This window comes from Giraffa tippelskirchi, chromosome 8 (genome assembly GCF_054371585.1).
Source record: "Giraffa tippelskirchi isolate mGirTip1 chromosome 8, T2T-mGirTip1v1.2.pri, whole genome shotgun sequence".
Taxonomy (NCBI): domain Eukaryota; kingdom Metazoa; phylum Chordata; class Mammalia; order Artiodactyla; family Giraffidae; genus Giraffa; species Giraffa tippelskirchi.
Window position 1 is genome coordinate 83726907 of NC_137282.1, and position 20970 is coordinate 83747876.

At 37.8% G+C, this 20970-nt stretch overlaps 1 protein-coding gene across 11 annotated transcripts in view; it reads right to left on the minus strand.

The window, feature by feature from the left end:
- The window catches only part of LIFR (LIF receptor subunit alpha), a 74253-nt gene that overhangs the window by 14653 nt on the left and 38630 nt on the right, over positions 1-20970 (minus strand). For all 11 annotated transcript variants that reach the window (XM_081519278.1, XM_081519284.1, XM_081519286.1 and 8 more), the window contains 10 exons: positions 20552-20806; positions 16199-16328; positions 15598-15767; positions 13345-13490; positions 11984-12146; positions 9324-9394; positions 6837-7050; positions 3064-3243; positions 1058-1159; positions 276-443 (listed from right to left, as the gene is read on the minus strand). In XM_081519278.1, coding sequence (XP_081375404.1) covers positions 276-443; positions 1058-1159; positions 3064-3243; positions 6837-7050; positions 9324-9394; positions 11984-12146; positions 13345-13490; positions 15598-15767; positions 16199-16328; positions 20552-20806 — 1599 coding nt within the window. The remainder of the gene's footprint in view (positions 1-275; positions 444-1057; positions 1160-3063; positions 3244-6836; positions 7051-9323; positions 9395-11983; positions 12147-13344; positions 13491-15597; positions 15768-16198; positions 16329-20551; positions 20807-20970) is intronic.

A 20970-nucleotide genomic window follows, 5' to 3' on the forward strand; every position in this document is an offset into this window, starting at 1 on the left:
CCTGTGGGGATCATAGTCAAAGGCCTCAGAATAAATGATTTAAATGATTTCTTAAAGACCACATGCCATTTATCACATACTAAAATCTTGAAAAATCTCATATTCATCAAATAACTTCATTTTCACTTCCTTATTGTTCAGAGAGTTTTGGAGACCAGTTTAAACTATTTAGTAGCATTTTCTTTTACCTTTTCTTTCTTCTTTCTCTTCGTTTTTTTGTAATTAATATAGAACTTCTAAGAAACAATATATACTTATTCTAGTAATTTACTCACCTGATTCCAAACTCATTATCTTAGATGTGTCTCTCTCTCCTTTTTCAAAGTAAAATAAATATCCTCTTAAAAATCCTCTAAGCTCTTCCATGGGAATTTCTTCCCATTTCACTATTATAGAATCTGCAGATGTATCCTCAACAGTAAAATTTGGAGCAACAGCTGGAGCTGTAAAAGAAAAGAAGCCCACACTTAAAGGAGGGTTTACTAATACAGAGCAAGACATTAAATTTTAATGAGACTTCTAGCCTCAAAAATAGCTGAACCTGAATTAGAACATTATTCTTTATTTAATCATAAGCTTTCACATATATTATCATAATGCTTTTACTATGAAGATACAAAGGTAGAACTTACAACTTTCAGATATAAAACATATCTGCGGGGGGGTTGCAAAACCTATGCAAAATCTTTTAAGTGGCTACTCCAATAGACTATTTCTATTTCCCCTTTTTAGTGAAAGTCTTAAATAAATAAATTTCTTAAATAAATTAACAGTTTTTAAAATTTGTAAAAGTACATAGTAAGTCTTTTTGACAACCAAAATAAGATTTAGTTTTCTCTATGACAAGAGTAAAACTATGAAATGTAAACATTAAACAAATGAAGTAAGAATAAGTAATTATAAATAATTTTACAGTTATCATATAACTTATTTTTCTTCCTTGAACTAATAAACATCTCAATTCAATCTATTTTTAGAATTCAATCTTAAAATTGATGTCTACTTATAAGTTCTCATGTTATCTTCAACTCTAAGAAAACTTACCCATTTAACTTACCCAATTCTCCTACATATCCAATTATAGAACGTAATAATTGATATCCTTGATTTCTGCACCCATACACCGAAAAATTATATCTTACACCTGGTCGAAACTGATCTACAGGATGAACACAATCAGTAAACTTTCCTAAGTACATATGACTACGAACATCTATTTTAGAAATATCAAACTGATAATAACTCACTTTGAAATTTCCAAAGCTAATTTTACAAAGGTTACAGAAAATACATTTGCGTTTTCAAAACTGGTAAATATTCAGAGTGAAAACTGAATTGACAAAAATTAAACTCACATCTGTTGCAGTGAAAAGTTTAGTATTATAATATGACATCATCTTGAAGGGAAAAAAATGGTAATCAAGGTTTTCATTTTGTTCCTTCAAATTAAGCAATGACAACTTCTTCCTAGATTTGGTCCTGGGTCAGTTTTTGAAACCATCCCAGGTCTGTATCATGCCTCTGAAAAGCCCTTCCCTAACTAGGGTTATTTGTGGGTTGGAAAGAACCTACTGCTCTTCCCTTGTTCCAAGAAGCAGATACTAAAATTTCCACTTGACACCTCGGGGTTAAAGGAAATGGGACTTACAGTCTATTCCTCTTTACAGCATCAGCATTTAGTGCTATTAACTCCACAAGACATACAAGAAAAGCATTTTAACTTCGATGCAAGTTAATCACTTTCAAATGTCTCCGCAATACAATGCAAAGCGGGGTGGATGTAACAAGACCCCTGGCCTGGAGCAGCTGGCAGGACAGATGTGGAGGGCTAACAATAAGATGCTATGCGGGGCCTCTGCATCAAAGGTCCTCCTTCTCATCCTACAGGTTTCAACTTCATCTTATATCCCAGATATTCCAGCTAAAGAGACATTTCTCACCTCTCCACATCATTCCATCCTGCCCCAGTCCATTCTGATCATTCTCAAGGTCAAAGTGAGAAAGGAGGGAAGAGGGGTCATAATTTATACAGAGCACACTACGGCTGTGTAAGGTTGGGCTGTACGTCGCTGGTAAGGGATCAGGAACTCGGCAAGGAAAAAGAAAGGCAACCATCGAGGCTTTGGCCAATTATGCACATGAAGGAATCTGGCTGTATTCCAAGTAGAACTGGAAAAAAAAGTCTAAGCTCCATGTAGGAATCCAATGCACGGGGCTCACCCTGACCATCTGACAGTGAACAAAGTAAACGAGCAGAACGCGATTCCTGGGAGAGAAGGCTCAGCAGCTGCTCGCTCTCCTGAACTTCACTCACACGTGAGGGAGAACGGGGCAGGGGGAGGGGGGTGACGTCAGAAGTTTCACTACCAAGAGGTCCCACAATTCCCACGGGTAGAGGCACACTCACTCATGCCAGGGACTCAGAAGGAACAGTGACAGCACAGCGAGGCTAGAGTTCCCGAGAACAAGGCTGGCTCAGCCTGCAGGTAACCGCACACCCCTCTTGGCTGCATCATCTTAGGCTTACAGCTCCTGAGCTGCCCCCCGCCCCTCACTGCGCCCCTGACCTACATCAGGGGAAGTGGTAATGGGTGCAAGTCTTTTGTGCTCAGTAAGCTGATTTGTGGGCAAACAAGGGCAAAAAGATGGCGAGTGAGGTCATTATAATTATAAACAATGCTGTGCTGAACATTCTTAGATGTACATCTGTGCTGCTCTTGGATTTTTTTTTTTTTGTTAGAATACATTCCTAGACAAGTAACGACGAGATCAAAGTCTATGAATTGTTTCACACACATACTGCCACAATCTGCTTTCCAGAAAAGTTAAACCAATTCACATCCAGCCCAGTGGTGAGGGGGAATAGTCACTGCACTGCAACCAGTCACTCCATGTGTTGCTCTTAAAAAAAATTTTTTTTGGTGGTTAGCCACTGTAGTGTATACAGAAATAGAAACATAACGGTGTACACATGAAACTTGCATGATGTTATTATAAACCAATGTCACCCCAATAAAAAGTAAATTTAAAAAATATCTTTTAAGAACTCTGAGAGACACCTACCAGATTCTATTACAGTTTCAGTGCTGTTTGAAGGGACTTTTTTCCAGTCCATGAGGCAGGGTTTAGACTGAGATGAGTTACACCACTTAATTACATAGTCGCAGGTCATGTTAGGGTCGTAATTCCAAGTGAGGAGGATCCGATTTCCCATTCCAACAGCCTGCTCTATTTTGAGATCATCTTCAAGAAAGAAGGATTTTTACTAGTGTTAAAAATAATGTTTTAGGGTAAACCTCATGAAAATGAGCCAGAGTTATACAAATCATTTCATTGTACATACACTGCAAAATGGTGCTAAACTAGATAAACCTTTAGCCAAGTTTAGAAATGCTGCTCTATGGCAATTACTTGGTCATACAGATCAACTCTACAGCTGGAAACAAAACAAAACAAAAAACAACCAAGGATCAGGCAGTGACATAGCTGGGCCCGTACATGAAGCTCAAGAGCCATGATGAGTGGGGCAGAGGGAATGAGCACTCGAGGGTCACGGCACAGCAGCACAGGGACAGGAGGCTGGAAAAGAGCCGGCGTGGGTGGTCAGAATCTCCTCTCTTGTCATCCACCATGGATGTGAGCTCCATGAGAGCAGACGGGGACCTGTGCCTGCAGCTCCACTCTGGGTACAGACCACGCCAAGCAGGAGCACAACCCCATGCAGTGAGTGAATGAATGGGTGTGCCAGCCTCTCGCCTCCCTTCAAGGAAGACTGCTGTCCGATAGGTGGGCGGAAGGGATTCTGGGGGCAGGACAGGGATGAAAGCCATGGGATGTGATGGCCAGTGTGAGCTGACAGCAGTACGGATGCGTGAGGTGTAGAGGCTGACAGAGGGCGCTGGGGGCCATGGTGAGGTTTGATTTTCCCACCTGCCAGATCTCAGCCTCAGTGATAAGGGAGGCCCAAGGTTGGGAGTAAGTAATTAGTGTGGGTTAGGACAGTGTGGCCAAGAGGGAAATTTTCCAGAGAAACAGGGGAAAGAAGTAATTTCTCTAACTGATGCATATTTAAGGGCTCAGTAGAAAGCCATGGAAAGGTTTTTTTGAACAAAATTTCCATTCATAAGCAACTACTACTGGACACAAGACAACAATTTGCCTTGGAATACAGAAGACTCTGGATACAACAGGTTTTTGGCTCAACGTGACTAAAAAATCCACACTGTCAGCCTGTGCTGAGGTTACAGTAAGGCCTCCAACTGGGGAAATCCTTTAGGAACCATGATTTGTTCTGAGTTTCAGTAACTTTCTGAAAGCTGATGGCCAGACCATTGTTAGTTCTGTAAATTACTATCTCCTGAGAGACACACAGAAAAGGGAGGAATATAGCTTCTGAATTAAAAGATAACATAGGCATTGCCTATTTTTGTGAGAGCCATGAAATACCTAACCTAAATCGGCAGCTTATCTCGCCACAGGTGTACATACATCTTTCCCTTGTCTTGTTTTTGCCACCACAGCACCACCTGTGGACCTCTCCACTCTAGCATGCACTGCTATCTGGGTTCTAGCTGCTACTGTGTGTCTTGAAACATACTGTGTATCCCTATTCCTTCCTCCTAATGTGTCCACAACTGACTAGAACAAAGAAACAGTTATGTAACAAGCAGTCAGACACTGCCCAGTACTCTCAAACAAGAACTGAAAAGGTACTGAGGACCCAAACCGGACCAATTTTTCTTCCTTCAGGAGTGGGTGATCATAGAAAGGTGATCCCATACTAGGGTGGGACAGCAAGTGGGTGGGATCAGGGAATGACTCAGAAGAGGAGCTAACTGGGCGAGGAGGCAGGAGTGGCCACTGAGAACTTGTGACTCAAAAAGTTGTCAAGGCAGCTGAGGAAGAATGGACAGTCACTGTTCAGTTCAGTTCAGTCGCTCAGTCATGTCCGACTCTCTTCAACCCCATGGACTGCAGCACGCCAGGCTTACATGTCCATCACCAACTCCGAGTTTACTCAAACTCATGTCCATTGACTCAGTGATGCCATTCAACCATCTCATCTTCTGTCGTCCCCTTCTCCTCCCACCTTCAATCTTTCCCAGCATCAGGGTCTTTTGAAATGAGTCAGTTCTTCCCATCAGGTGGCCAAAGTATTGAAGTTTCAGCTTCAGCATCAGTCCTTCCAAAGAATATTCAGGACTGATTTCCTTTAGAATGGACTGGCTGGATCTCCTTGCAGTCCAAGGGACTCTCAAGAGTCTTCTCCAACACCACAGTTCAAAAACATCAATTCTTCGACGCTTAGCTTCCTTTATAGTCCAACTCTCACATCCGTACATGATTACTGGAAAAACCACAGCCTTGACTACACGGACCTTTGTTGGCAAAGTAATGTCTCTGTTTTTTAATATGCTGTCTAGGTTGGTTATAGTTTTTCTTCCAAGGAGCAAGCATCTTTTAATTTCATGGCTGCAGTCACCATCTGCAGTGATTTTGGAGCCCCCAAAATAAAGGCTGCCACTGTTTCTACTGTTTCTCCATCTGCCATGAAGTGATGGACCCAGAAGCCATTATCTTAGTTTTCTGAATGCTGAGTTTTAAGCCAGCTGTTAAATTCTCCTCTTTCACTTTCATCAAGAGGCTCTTTAATTCTTTTTTGCTTTCTGTCATAAGGGTGGTGTTATCCACATATCTGAAGTTATTGATATTTCTCCTAGCAATCTTGATTCCAGTTTGTGCTTCATCCAGCCCAGTATTTCTCATGATGTAATCTGCATATAAGTTAAATAAGCAGAGTGATAATATATAGCCTTGATGCACTCCTTTCTCAATCTGGAAACAGTCTGTAATTCCATGTCCAGTTCTAACTGTTGCTTCTTGACCTGCATACAGATTTCTCAGGAGGCAGGTCAGGTGGTCTGGTATTCCCATCTCTTGAAGAATTCTCCAGTTTGTTGTGATCCACACAGTCAAAGGCTTTGGCATAGCCAATAAAGCAGAAGTAGATGTTTTTCTGGAACTCTCTTGCTTTTTCAATGATCTAGACAGATGTTGGCAATTTGATCTCTGGTTCCTCTGCCTTTTCTAAATCCAGCTTGAACATCTGGAAGTTCATGGTTCACATACTGTTGAAGCCTGGCCTGGAGAAGTTTGAGCATTACTTTGCTAGTGTGTGAGATGAGTGCAATTGTGCGGTAGTTTGAGCATTTTTAGGCACTGCCTTTCTCCAGGATTGGAATGAAAACTGATAGTCACTGTAACTCATCAGATTTAAAGGGGGCACTGAGGAATTTTAAAATTACATCAAAATTCTTTTCTAAAGCTTATACTGAAGATGCAATTTAGTCTTTAAGAAGAATTTCTTATCAGTAAAGGATTCCTATTAAGAAAGAATTGTCTTATCAATCAATTTAAAATGAATATTTAAAATGAGTATCAAATTAAAATGAGTATTTCTTTCTAACTGTTTAAAAATAGCCTAGCTGATGTGTGAACTGTCGTGGTCTTGGGGAGATGTGTGAAAGCAGTTCTGAATAAACTGTTAAAATATTTCTTCCTAAGAGTAGTATCTACCGCCATAACTCTACAACATTATGTGTTAAAGTAATTGGGTTTTGTAATTATTTTATCCATCAGTGTAGATGCTTCCAGTCAATACTGAAGGCTACTGCCTCTCCCCGAATATATGACAGTAATCTGCCTGCTCCTCCTTACTTGTTAGCAGCAGCAGAGGGTATGAGAAGAAAGCTGACATTATGAGAGCAAGCAACACCGTCAAAATGTTTCACCTTGGCTTCCTGTCCTTATATACTACTTTTACCTTAAGTACTCACCATTGGGAACTTCCATACTAGCTATTTTAGAAGGTGGTGATGAGCCAGCAGAATTTTTTGCCACCACACTGATGATGTAGTCATTTTTATCAAGTTGTAATTCTGCCTTGTGTTGAGGATCAGGAATCTCAGAAAGGGATTTTGTTTCCTCATCTGACGAACACGATACATTATAAGAAAGTATTTTTCCATTAGCTTCATTAATGGGTAAAGGCTATTAAAAAAAGAAAAATAAATTCTGTTATAAAAATTGGCAAAGGTGATGTGACAAGGCAAGGCCACTGAATCTAAACTGGATACTTCACTAATCCTAACAAAGTAATGTTAGGAAACATGAGTCATTAACAGTGCACAGCACAGACTTTAAATCCACTGAGATCTGGATAAATCAGGGAAGCGGTGCTGAACAAAAACTACCCTTGCTGTAAGCAGTAGAGTACACGAATATATAAAAATTAAGTAACAAAACAATGTTTAGCTTCATATTTTTCAGAAGGAAACCAAAAGAAGAGATGGGAAGCAGTGCTCTACTTAAAAATAAATAAAATATTAAAAAGTATTGCATCATGTTTTTTAGTTATTGTTTTCTCATTTTAAAGTAGTACTTGCTAATATAGAAAACGTGGAAAATACTAAAAAGTTGGAAGAAAAATCTCCCATATTCCCATTTCTTAAATATTCTTACATTCTGGTATTTCCTTCAAGCTGTTTTTCTAGGTGGAGACTTTTATTAAAATTGTTTCAATCATACTATACAATTGTCTTTTTTTCACTTTTCTACAATACACACTTGTTTTGGATAACACAGTTATGTATATTTCTAACAGCTTTATATTTCATATAGCATTTTTATTAGTTTACCTGAATATTTCTTAAATAAGCAGAATTTAAGTTGTTGCCATTTTTTTCACAATAAAATGAACCTTTTGGTGCCACAGTTTTTTCCCCAGTTAGGATTAATTCCTTAATGTGGGGTCCCAAATCTGGACTTACAGGAAAGGAAATAAACATTCAAACATCTTTATTTATATATCTAAACTGCTTTTCAAAACAATCTCTCCAATTTATACAGCAGTGCACAGGACCCTCTGATCCAGCCACTAATACTCTGCTGAAGACACAGAGGTCCCCGATAGCTCTCTGATGGCCTGGTCCAGTGAACACGCTAGCATCCCAAGAACTGTGGGTTTCACTTGATACTGTCCATTCCTTCACATGTCATCCCCATTCCCTTGGTTTCTGCACACTATTTTCTTCTGGTCTTCCTGCCTTTCTAACCTTCCCAGTCTCCTCTGCTGGATCCTCCTCCTCTGCTGGTTCTTCAGATGCCGCCACCACCCACCATTCCACACTCGGCCTCTTTCTACACTGTGTGCTCTGAGTGACCAATTTACATGCTACTCAAAGCTATGTCTTTAGCTCAGACCTCTCCAGAGCCTTACACCAAACTACTGCCTACTGAACTATACTCGACCATCATCGTGGCACATGTTTTAAATAATCAACATGTCTAAAACAACTTAATTTTCCACCCAAATATGGCAGAACCATAGACTAGTCACTGAAGTTAGAATCTGAATTGCTTCAACATTTTTAATCCTTGGTTAAACATTCATCTAGTCTGAAAAATACCCTAAACTCTCTATATTGAAGTCATTTGTATGATCATTCCTATATTACTGTACAATCTGAGAGTAGCTAGGGGATTTTTCCAATTAAGAATAAGAGGGGATGCACAGTCATACACAGACGACCTCCAAGTGATGGAATGTGTATATAACATGCTCACAGACTTCAAAGATTCACTTTAATCAAAGCCATACTGATGTCAAGTTTTTGTAAAAGTTTACTTTAAATAACAAAATGCACTATTTAAAAGAATCTGGTTATAACTGTTCCTATGAAATCTGATGCAGAAAACAACTGTTTGTGGTTTTGATTTTCATAAATCAGCAATGAAAACATTTGCTCCAGTAAGGTTTATGCTCAAGTAAAACATAATGCAATTCATATTTTAGCTAAAATTTTAGAAAACTTTGTAAAACTTTATAATTGCTATACTGTAACACAATTTATTTAGGGAACAACAAATTATTCTGACTGACAGATATAAAAAGTTGGTTTCCTATTCACTGAAGAGAAAATACAACATAAACACTTAGGATTCTAACTTGCAGTTTCTGGCTGCATTTCTGACTAAAGTGAGATAGATGGAATTCATGAAATCCTCTGTCCTTTATAAGTCTCATAAAATCAAACTGAAGAATGCCTAGACCTGAGACAGAGATCCTCACTACAAGGACTCTGGTACATCTGCAGTGATGAGGAATCTGGGAGTTTTAGAAGCCAGGCTACATTCTCAGCAATACTGTCAACTAAGCCAGTCTGGGAAATCCTGGCTCCCTAACAACCCAAGAACCATATGTAATTTAAGTAGTTTAGCATACTAAAGTTACTTAAATATTCAAGGAAAAATAGGACATTTACCTTCCAATATATTATTAGATTTTTTCCATCAGAACTCCACTCCCTCCAAGTATCTGGTCCCTTTGAAGGAACTAGAAAAGAGATTTAAAAGTTAATATTTGAAGATGCATACTATGTCAGTTGATAAACTCAGTAATTGGGATGGCAGGGTTTAAAATTGAAATTCTCAATAAAAATGTGAAGCAGTTAGTGCTTCTAAGTCATTTTCCACTTAGAAAATGGAGCAATGGAAAAGCTGAGCTCTGAACATCTGCAAAGCACAAGGTCCCTTACAATGGGTTAAAATCACCCTCACATCCCTCAGACGGATTGGGGCTGCCTCTCCATCTCACATCCTCCAACCTCCCCTTATTCAAGCCGGCTCTGGCCACAGGCTGGCTTCCTGATTGTTCCTAAAACATGCAGAGGACACCCACTCCAGTCTTGCTGCACTTTCTGTGTTCTCTCTTCCTCTGCCTAGAACTTTCCTCCTCTGAATTAACTATGTAGCTTCCTTCCCCACCTCCTTTATATCTCAGATCAAGTGTTACCTTATTAGTGAAGTCTTTCCCAGCTACCTTATTTAAAATTGCAACCCTTCTCCCCAACAACTTGGCCTTCATTCCCTAGCCCTCTCTCTAGTTTTTATTTTTTTCCATGGCACTCATTGCCACCCAAAATATACTATTATATATGTAGTTTAAAAACTCATTTCTAATACTCTATCGTCTACACTCCATGGGCAGAGAGTGCTGTTTTATTCACTGCTATATTCCTAGTAACTAGATGATTCCTGACACATGGTGGATATAAGTACTTCTTACGTGAATTAATGCCTTTATTCAATGAGGGGTAAATAAAGTGTTTCCTCTTGGCAACAACAGCTCATCAACTAAAGGCAAAAGCTCCTGTGGTATAACTAGTTTCCAAAAGGACCAATGATGCTGGTCACGCCCTCTGACATTCACAGTGTGATGGTCCCTCTTCCACTGTATCAGGGTTGGCCTGTGTGGCCAGTAGGGTATAGCAGACGTGATGTATATTCCTTCTGAGACTAGGACATAAAGACATTGTGGAAGCTGCCTTGTTTTCTCTTTGATCACTAAATCTGGGTGCTGCTGGCTGTCATTTGAGGACACTCCAGCAGCCCTATGGAGAGGCCTGCATGGTGACGAATGGAGACCTCATGCCAACAGCCATGTGAGTGAACCATCCTGAAAGCCAATCCTCTAGACCCAGTCAAGCCCGCAGCCCCCACTCACATCCTGATTGTAGCCTCCTAAGAAACTCTAAGCCAGAGCCACTCAGCTAAGCTGCTCCTAAATTTCCGATCCAAAGACACTGTGAGATAACAAATGCTTGCAGTTTTAAGCCACTGAGCTCTGGGGTAATTTGTCACAGCAACAAATAACTAGTATACTCTCTCTCGGGATTCCAGCATGATCCAAATAATTCTTGGATGCGTTGTAAAGATCCTCTCATCTCTCTCATCTTCATATGAAGAGACAAAATCTGGGTTAATACCTATCAGTTTTTGTCTTACTGTTTCTCTGCTTATTGCTTCCCCCGTGGTTCAGACAATAAAGAATCTGCCTGCCATGCCAGGGACCTGGGTTCAATCCCTGGGTCAGGAAGATCCCCTGGAGAAGGGAATAACAACCCACTCCAGTATTCTTGCCTGGGAAATATATGGACAGAGGAGCCTGGCCAGCTACAGTCCATGGGGTTGCAAAGACTTGGATACGACTGAGTGGCTAACACACATAACATTTTTTGGAAGAAGTTTGATATTCCCTATATTATATAGTGCAAATACATCTTTTGCTATCTTTTATTGAATAATTTCTGAAAATTACACCTATTTCTAAATTTTTGCTGTTTGTTGGAAAGTTGATATCTGGATTAATCAAGAATAGAACTCATTCTGTCTTTAGAAATTATCATACTCGGAAAACCAGTTACCTGATTTTATAGATATTTTGATTTGGGTGTACCACAGAAACTAAAGTTCAAGAACTTGTAGTCCCAACCATCCTCAGGCCTAAGTCACAATATCCTACCAAATTAGCTTTATTAATAATTGCTTTCAATAAAGAAACACTCTAAATAGGTTATTATAATTCAGTTCAGTTCAGTTGCTCAGTTGTGTCCGACTCTTTGCGACCCCAAGAACTGCAGCACGCCAGGCCTCTCTGTCCATCACCAACTCCCGGAGTCTACCCAAACCCATGTCCATTGAGTCGGTGATGACATCCAACCACCTCATCCTCTGTCGTCCCCTTCTCCTCCTGCCCCTAATCCTACCCAGCATTAGGGTCTTTTCCAATGAGGCAGGAATAGGAGGAAAAAGTGTGAGAAAAATCACCCCATAATCTTACTAAATTTCAAGTATGGTTTCCTATGTATCATCCTAATATAGTTATAATCATATTGTGGATAAGGTAGCTTAGCCGTTTCACATAACATAAGCCAAGCATTTTTCCGTGTTATCACGAAACTAAAACCCATCATTTAAAATCTTTGTATGGTATTTTATTAGTAGGTATTAAATAATTACACAATTTATCTAAACATGCTCCTACTTTTAGTCACTCTGGTGACATTTTTGTTGAAAAAAAAAAAAGGTATAAAATTTCAGGATCCATAGTAATAATTAGCCATAAATCATTCAGTTAACTTACTGGCTTCTGTGGTTAAATACTGTTTTTCATTGCTCCATTTGCTCCATTTCCAGAAAGGGTCAGTAGAACAACGAATCCGAAAAGTATATATGGTATATGGATTTAACTTGTCCACAGTAGTAAAATAATTTGAACTTTCTACCCCCCTCATTGTGACATTCCGCTATTAGAAAACAAACATATATATTACATATGTAATATCATGTGTATATGAATAAATATATATATACATATATTTTTTAGAAGAAAGCCTCCCAAATTTGCAACGTAAATTGACTGAATGTCCTAAGACTTTACCTCTATAAAACCAATGACAGTTCATCCAGTATATTTTAATTCTTATATAAAATTCAAAATCAGTGAAATTATGTTCTGCAATAGCAAAAAAATTAAGGTATATTTTTAATCCAAATGTTGACTCTATGTAATAATGGTCAATAAAATTATGCAGAGATGATGATACTCTGTCAATGGTTAATGGTGATGCAATATATCTTGATATACTTTAGTAATCTAAGATGACCTTGAGTACTAAATACATTATTCAGATATTCAGAAGCTTATTGGAGGCAGGCATCATTTATGCATTATTTTTTACATGGCACTTAGAACCTCTAGTGCAGTGCTAAACATGTAGAATATCCAACAAATATTTAAACCAAATAAAATTAAGATAAAGCCATTTGAAACAAATTTGAGGATTTGCATGCCTCTGGAAAGTCTCTGAGTTCCCAATTACTTACTGCAAAGGAACTTTTTGTGTTACATTTTGCAGTTTGACTGATTTTCTAGAAATTATCAGTCCATTTCCAAATAACTATTTAAGTAGAATGTCATTTATTTCAGATCTACACCAAACTACAAGATAGTGCAGCATAAAAGTCAACTTAAGTATTTAAAATGTATTAAAAAGTCATGTTTTGACTTATAATGACCAATTATAACTTGCTCCTATTGCTGCACTTAGCAGTTTTAAAAAGCACATCTTCTCTCTGCTGCTGATTAGTCCATTAACTAACAAAAAGGCTACAGCAAAAACTACTCATTCATTCACAAATTTATTGAGCGTGAGTTACATGCCAGGGACTATACTAGATCTGGACACATTCTGAGTAGCAGAAGTCATACTTATATTCTATAACACCTAGTACTACAATTGTTTTTAAGTGCTAAATTCAATACTGTTATGATGTGTGTATACACACACACACACACACACACATATATATAATGGCTCTTAGGAAACCTGTAGAATAAGTAATCTGAGAGCTTATACATGTGAATTTACTTAATTCTTTCTGAAAACTACATATTTTATCCAAAATAATGTCAAAGGAAGTTTAGAGGAGAATCTTACTCACCAATTCATGCTCTGAGCTAGTTTTATTAATTTCAATTTGACATAACAGTTTAATTTTTGTAAAGCTGCCCGGTAAATGCCAGGAAAGTGTCACAGCTGTTGAATCAATATCCTTCACTTTGACTGAAGTAGGAATACGGGGATGAACTGTAAATAAAATTTTCAAAAATTACTTTAAAAGTTCTTTTCTAATATGACAAATGAGAGCCAAAGAAAACAAAAAACAGGAGATGTGTTATTAGTGCTGATCAACAATGTTCCACCCAGTGTTTGTGGAAGACAAACCTCACATTTATGGCTTGACACCAGGCCAGCATTGCTTAAGAACCATTCATGCTCCAGGTTGCTCAGTTAGCACCAGAAATACTAAAAGGTAGTCTCTACCTTTAAGGAACCCCTCCTTTACTTGAGGAATGACAACCGGAAAGAAAGAAAATCAGCAAGGGTATATACATTAAGTCCTAATGTGTGGTATAGATATTAACAGATACTGGAATTTGGCTGTAAGTAAGTGTAGATGTACAGTGAAGATGGGACTTAAGATGAGCCTTAGAGGATAAACCAAAGGAAATTGGCAAAACTATTGCAGAAAAGCATTTCAGGCTGGAGTCCTGGCAGGAACAAAGGCACAGTGAAGCAAACTACACACTATATTGGTTATACTGCATACACCAATTTGAGTGATGGGAAAGAATCATGGGAAAGACAGGGTTGAAATGGCAGAGGGCAGATAAATACATACAAAACTGCCACTCAAATATAAAATGTAGCCTTTCTGATCTTAGGGGATAAAAATCAAGAAATAACGAAGATGAAGAGAAAGAATAACTGATACAAGTGACTTACATTTACAAGTAAGGCAACAGGACCATCTACTAATCACTTGTAGGCTGTCTTCTAATGCAAATGGTTTAAGCCCTTAGCCCCTGACTGTCTCTAAGAGAAGTCTTCTATGCTACTGTTCCGTATATTGCAGAGCTGGTCTCAGTTGATACATGTGGAAAGACCACAGGAATGAATGCCAAAAAGACTGACCTCTTTTATTTCTATTTTGATCTATATATTAATAAGGTTGGTAAAAATTCAGAAATCATCAGTAGTAAAATGGAACAAACTATTTACTGATACATAAAACTATGTGGATGGATATCAAAGTCATCATCCTTAGTAAAAATGACAACTTCCTGTGGCACAGTGGTAAAGAATATGTCTGCCAATGCAGGAGACGCAAAAGACACAGTTGAATCCCTGGGTGGGGAAGATCCCCTGGAGGAGGAAATGGCAACCCACTCCAGTATTCTTGCTTGGAGAATCCCATGGAAGAGGAGCCTGGTGGGCTAGACAGAGTTCATGGGGTTGCAAAGAGTCAGAGAAACAAGCACAAACAAACGCACAAATGCCAAAGGTTACATAGTGTATGACTCCATTTACACACATTCCCCATATGACCAAACAATAGACATAAAGAACTGATTAGCTGTTTTCCAGGGACAAAGATTCGTGTGTGTGTGTGTGTGTGTGTGTGTGTGTGTGTGTGTGTGTGTGTGTGTGTGTGTGTGTGTGTGTGTGTGTGTGTGTGTGTGTGTGTGTGTGTGTGTGTGTGTGTGTGTGTGTGTGCGCGCGCGTGCATGCTGGTGGGGGGAGGTAGGGTTGCTAAAGTGACAGCAAGAGGCAGTTCCTTTTGGGTGATAGAACAGTTCTGTATCTTAACTGCACTTGTGGGTTACATGAATCTATACATGGATCTGACTGCACAAAGATACACACATACCACACACAATTAAATGCATAAAAACTGGTTAAAATGGAGCAAGGTCAATAGTCAGGTTCAGTATTGAAGCAGGAGGGTCAACTGCCTAACTGAAGTACAGTTCCATAAGATGATACTACTGAGAAAGCTGGAAGGAGGACTCTATTATTTTTGCAACCACCCCTGAGTCTACAATTATTTCAAAATAAAAAGTTTTTAAAAATTGGGCAAAAATATTTTCAGAAATCAAAATTATTAGATGAAGCCACTTACAGTTTCTATGAAACTAATTCAAATTTTTATTTGAATACAATAAAATAGTGAAACTTGAAATTTAAATTTTAAAGATTTTTAAATGAAATTTTAAAAATGAATACTAAGTAACTATAAAGGAAATAATCAGTAAAAACAAAAAAATATCCCTAGAAGCACTTCTCATTAACCTCAAGACATTTTACCACTTCTAAAGTTATTTTTCAGACACTGGTTTATGCAGCAACTTACCTTTTTCAGTTATGTTAACTGAAAGTGTTGATTCTGTCTGACCCAGAAGATTTTGAGCATTCAATGTAAAATTGTATATTTCTTGATTTGAAAGTATTTGAAAGAATAACTGGTAGCTTTCATTTGTGGACACTTTATCTCTGTTAAATCTAACATATTTTCCTGAAAAACTGAAAAAGAGATTAAGGAATATTAAAATAATTTCAAAATGGCAAGAGATATATTACAGAAAAAAATGGATGAGTAAATTTCTAGTAGTTTTTTAAAAAAGGCTTATATTTCCAAGTGTAGATATATTACATACTCAGGGAAGAAAATATATACAATGCAAAAAACAGAAGAAAATAATCAGCCATATTCCCACTACCCAGAGAGTCCCTGTTCATATTTGAGGGCTCTTCTTTCTAGGCTTTTTAAAAAAAGATGACAAGATATTGAGTCTGCAATGTGTTTAAATTACAGTGTTTATAATATACCCAATTTTCTACAGTATACTTTGTTTTATATCTTTTGTATAAATGAAATAGAACATCTCCTTATGTCATTAACATCCTTCCAATGTGCTCCTTACTGTCTGACAACCTCTCCCAGAGACCTTTACCTTTCAAATAAAGTGTAACTTGTACTGCGTGGGCCCTCCAAAGACGTCGGTCTTCCTGGATTCCAAGTGCAAATGATTTCTTTTAAATCATATGTCTCACAGTTCAGTTTTTGAGGAGTGTCTGGTGGATCTAATTAAAAAATGAAAAAAAAAAAAAAGCAGTTACTTTGGTTACATATACCTTCCCTAAAAAACGTTGCATTTTATAAATGTTAATTACATTTTGGACAATTTTCTTAAAAAATAAAATAATTTGCTTATTACATTCTGAATGATGCAGCAATTACCATTCTTTGCACAGCATGTTGTGTCAGAGTTCATATTACATTAGGAATGATGGATTAAAATATACCTAAGAGTGACTATTAGCTCATTCGGAAACTTCCTCCTAGCAACCTTAAGAGATCAACTATCATGTTTTTCCCTTTAATCCTATTTCAGAGTCCATCAAATCTCTCAAAGGAAACTGTGTGCAACAAGTTGAATCAGAAAAATCTACAGGTTAAAAGTATTATCATCTATCATCTTTATATTGTGACTTGAAAAGAAGTACCAAATCATATTATAAGTCAATAAAAGTCATGTTACAAGTTTCAGAGTTCTTAAAAAAGTTACAAGAACTATTATTTACAAAGTAATTCTTGGTAAAATTCTGCAACTCCCTATATTCAAAGTGACTACTGCTCTTTTGTTTTTTAATGAAACTATTCTGTTTTTGTAGGGGCAAGACAAGAAAAAGAAAAACAGTTGTCTTTGTTTTGACAGACCTTAGCGTGATAAATTAAAATTCTACAGTGTGATAATGATTACAGAAAGCGATATTTCTATAATCTTACCTAACCAAGCATATACAGAAACTGATATTTCCTACTGTCACTTTTTTTTAAGAATTAAAAAAAAATTATTCATTTTTAGCTGCACTGGGTCTTTGTTGCTGCGTGGGCTTTCTCTACTTGCGGCCATCTTCATCTACAGTGCACAGGCTTCTCACAGCAATGGCCTCTTCCATTGAGGAGCGCAGGCTCTAGGCACATGGGCTTCAGTAGTCACAGCACACAGGCTCAGTAGCTGTGGCCCATGGGGCCTAGTTGCTCCTTGGCATGTGGAATCTTCCCAGACCAGGGATCAAACCTGTGTCCCCTGAACTGGAAGACTGATTCTTATCCTCTTATCTTATCCACTAGAGAAGTCCCTTACTGTCATATTTATCTAAACTATCTTCCAAGGAGGTTAAGTTTTTGTTAAACAATTATCTACTTGTTGAAAAACTCTAAAAGATAAACTTCCTTTTAAAAACCTGTATTTTTAAAATAGTCCTTAGTTTATCAAACAAGATTTAGAAAATTTCACACACTTTCCGCAGAGATAAGCATTACATCCTTCAAAGTACTTGGGGTAACATTAAGAGAAGTAATCAGTATTTATGTGAAAGTTTAACAACTGGTTAATAAAACTACGGAGAAGGCAATGGCACCCCACTCCAGCACTCTTGCCTGGAAAATCCCATGGACGGAGGAGCCTGGTAGGCTGCAGTCCATGGGGTCGCTAAGAGTCAGACACGACTGAGTGACTTCACTTTCACTTTTCACTTTCATGCATTGGAGAAGGAAACGGCAACCCACTCCACTGTTCTTGCCTGGAAAATCCCAGGGATGGAGGAGCCTGGTGGGCTGCCGTCTATGGGGTCACACAGAGTCGGACACGACTGAAGTGACTTAGCAGTAGCAGTAGCAGTAATAAAACTAACATTGACTTATTTATTTTGAAAACCATTTTAAACTTAAGGCCAAACTTTTAGTCATTTTATTTAACTCAAATACTCAAAATTTTGAGGATATTTAAAATGCTGATTATTTTAGGATTTGGCAGATGTTTTTAAGTTGGAATACTTAAAATCCAAAATAACAGCAGCAAACTAGACAGAAGTGGAAGGAAAAATTGAAGGAGAAAAAAAATATGAAAGGGCAGTATTTAAAATGTAATGCGTTTCAAGAAAACCAACTGAAGCTAGGTAAAAGCTTGGTATAAATCAACTGTCTTTCTATATAGCAGCATATAGAAAATGCAATTTAAAAAATCAATTTTTAATAGCACCAGAAAACATCAAACACCTAGAAATAAATTTACAAAAAGATATGAAAGACCTCATCTCACTAAAATAAATGAGACAAAATCTAAATAAATGGAAGGCTATACCATGTTCATGGATTGGAAGACTCAATACTGTAACAATAAAAATCTTCCTAAATTGACAGATTTAATGTAATATCAATCAAAATCCTAGCAGGGTTGAATCTGTATGTGTGTGTAAGGGAAAATTAACAAGCTGATTCTAAAATTCTTTTCAGTAAATAATGGGTTAACAGGATACCCATAAGGGATAGAAAAGTGAATCTTGATCCCTAACTCACACCATAGCCCTTGTTACAGGTTTCTAAAGACTCTCTCTGAAGTGAAGGTTACTGCTGCTCCTGAATTAACAAATACTGATCAATATTTCAACCTCCAAATGTTAAAAACAAAAGCTAAATTATGAACTAAGTAGGTTTTCCCTAGCACTGTAATAAAAATTAGAAAATTGTTAGAAATAATAGTGAATATTATCATCTTTTAAGTTTTAATTTTTATCTCATTCTTTTACGTGAATATTTCACAGTTTGGTATCACTTATCAAGTAGTTCCCCTTCACTGGTTCTTAACTTTAGACTTCATGGTCATTTATGAGGAATGTTGCAAATCATTTCCTAAAATTTCATTTAGGAAAGAAAATTTAATTTTTTTAATTTGTAAAATTTAAATTTGAATGTATCCTCACTCTCATTTGAATTCCAAAATGCTTACTGGGAAGGCAAGGTTAAGGCCATCAATCTGAGAAGGGCACCTAATGGTGGTTATTCCCTTGGAAATCTATCAGCAACTGAATGTAATCATCCTAAGTTTCTATGGAAGTGTAAAAAATGGCTGAAAGCAGCTGATGTAGAGCACCACTGAGAATCATTAAAAAAAAAAAAAAAGGCATAAGAAAAATCATTCTGTGCCACCAAGGAAGCCCAAGTGATCAAAAGAAAATCACAAAATCTATTCACTACATTTTACACACTTTGTTCATGAGATGCTCGGACCACTCAGAACTTTAAAGTTCAGGATGTGAGGTGGAAGAGAAGCACTGCTGGAGGCAAAGCATCAGTGCTCCTAACACTACAGTTACCATAAGGGAGGGGAGAGGAAAACTCTGCATACAAGATTATCTGTGGACGGGTAACACAAGCCATCTAGGCAGGGCAGTCCACCTACAACTTTGGAAGCGTCGTGGGACAGAGGTACAGCCATGTTAAAAGATGCCCCTGCATTACAGAGAGTCCACTGTACACAGAACACAGTGAGGGGGACTCTTCCTCCCACATGTCCTCCAGCCACCCTCTTCTCATCAGAGAGTGCAGGTGATGCTTCTGAAAGATTTTGTGTAAAATCCTTACAGTTTATTTAATTTAGGTACTTTAAAAAAAAGGCACACTTTAATCAGGTGGGAAATTAATTTATATGAAAAAATTCCTAAACAATGGAGGATTAAGAAATATTACATACTAACTGCCCCTGACTCAACAAAGCTGTTAACTAAGAATTTAAACTAAAAATTAGCAGTTGAATGTCTCAAATCTTATAAAATCTACAAATTTTATATATATATATATATTCTTATGGGGCTTCCCTTGTAGTTCAGTCAGTAAAGAATCTGCCTACAATGCAGGAGACCCGGGTTTGATCCCTGGGTCAGGAAGATCCACTGGAGAAGGAAATGGCAACCCATTCCAGTATTCTTGCCTGGAGAACCCCATGGACAGAGGAGCCTGGCAGGCTATAGTTCATGGGGTTGCAAGAATCGGACATGACTTAGCGACTAAACCACTACCACATATATTCTTATATGGGGCTTCCCTGGTGGCTCAGATGGTAAAGAATCCTCCTGCAATGTGGGAGACCTGGGTTCAATCCCTGGGTTGGGAAGATCCCCTGCAGAAGGGAATGACTACCCACTCCAGTAATTCTTGCCTGTAGAATTCTATGGACAGAGAGGCCTAGAAGGCTACAGTCCATGGGGTTGCAAAGAGTTGGACACAACTGAGCAACTTTCACTTTCACAAATTATACAGATACAATTATGTAAAAAACAAGCTTAGAACTCACCTGAACTTGCTTGAAAACAAGCAAAAATGCTGGTACCTTCTATCAAACAATAAAAAAAAACCAAGAAAGAAAGAAAATCATCCCCCAGAAAAAACATTAAGGCTTTCCAAGAAGACCCAAAAAACATTAATAGGAACTCTTTAAAATAAAAAAAAGTAATATACTTACATCCCGCAAAAACAACTGTTCCAAATATGTTATCTTCTACTGAGAAAACCACATTTGTTCCACTACTTGCAGAAGCAGAAATGTTGTGAATCTTGATTGCAACATTTTCCCCATCAAGATGGATAAGGGGACAATGTGTACTGCCAATCTGTGCTGATAACACTTTTTCTTGAGTCACACAACATACTGTTATATCTGAGCCTGCAAGTATCACTCTGTCTTGAGGAAAAACCTTAGTCTGAGAATCAGGAGGCACTAGAAAGAGCAAAAGGAATTATAAATACTTTAGAAGTGTTTTACATAAATTAGCCAAGTGTACATAAACCACAGTTAGGTACTTTGAAATAATGGTGACTCAAAGAAAAAGTATATCCTCCAGGTTTCAAAGGAGCAAGACATACACAAGACATAAAAATGTG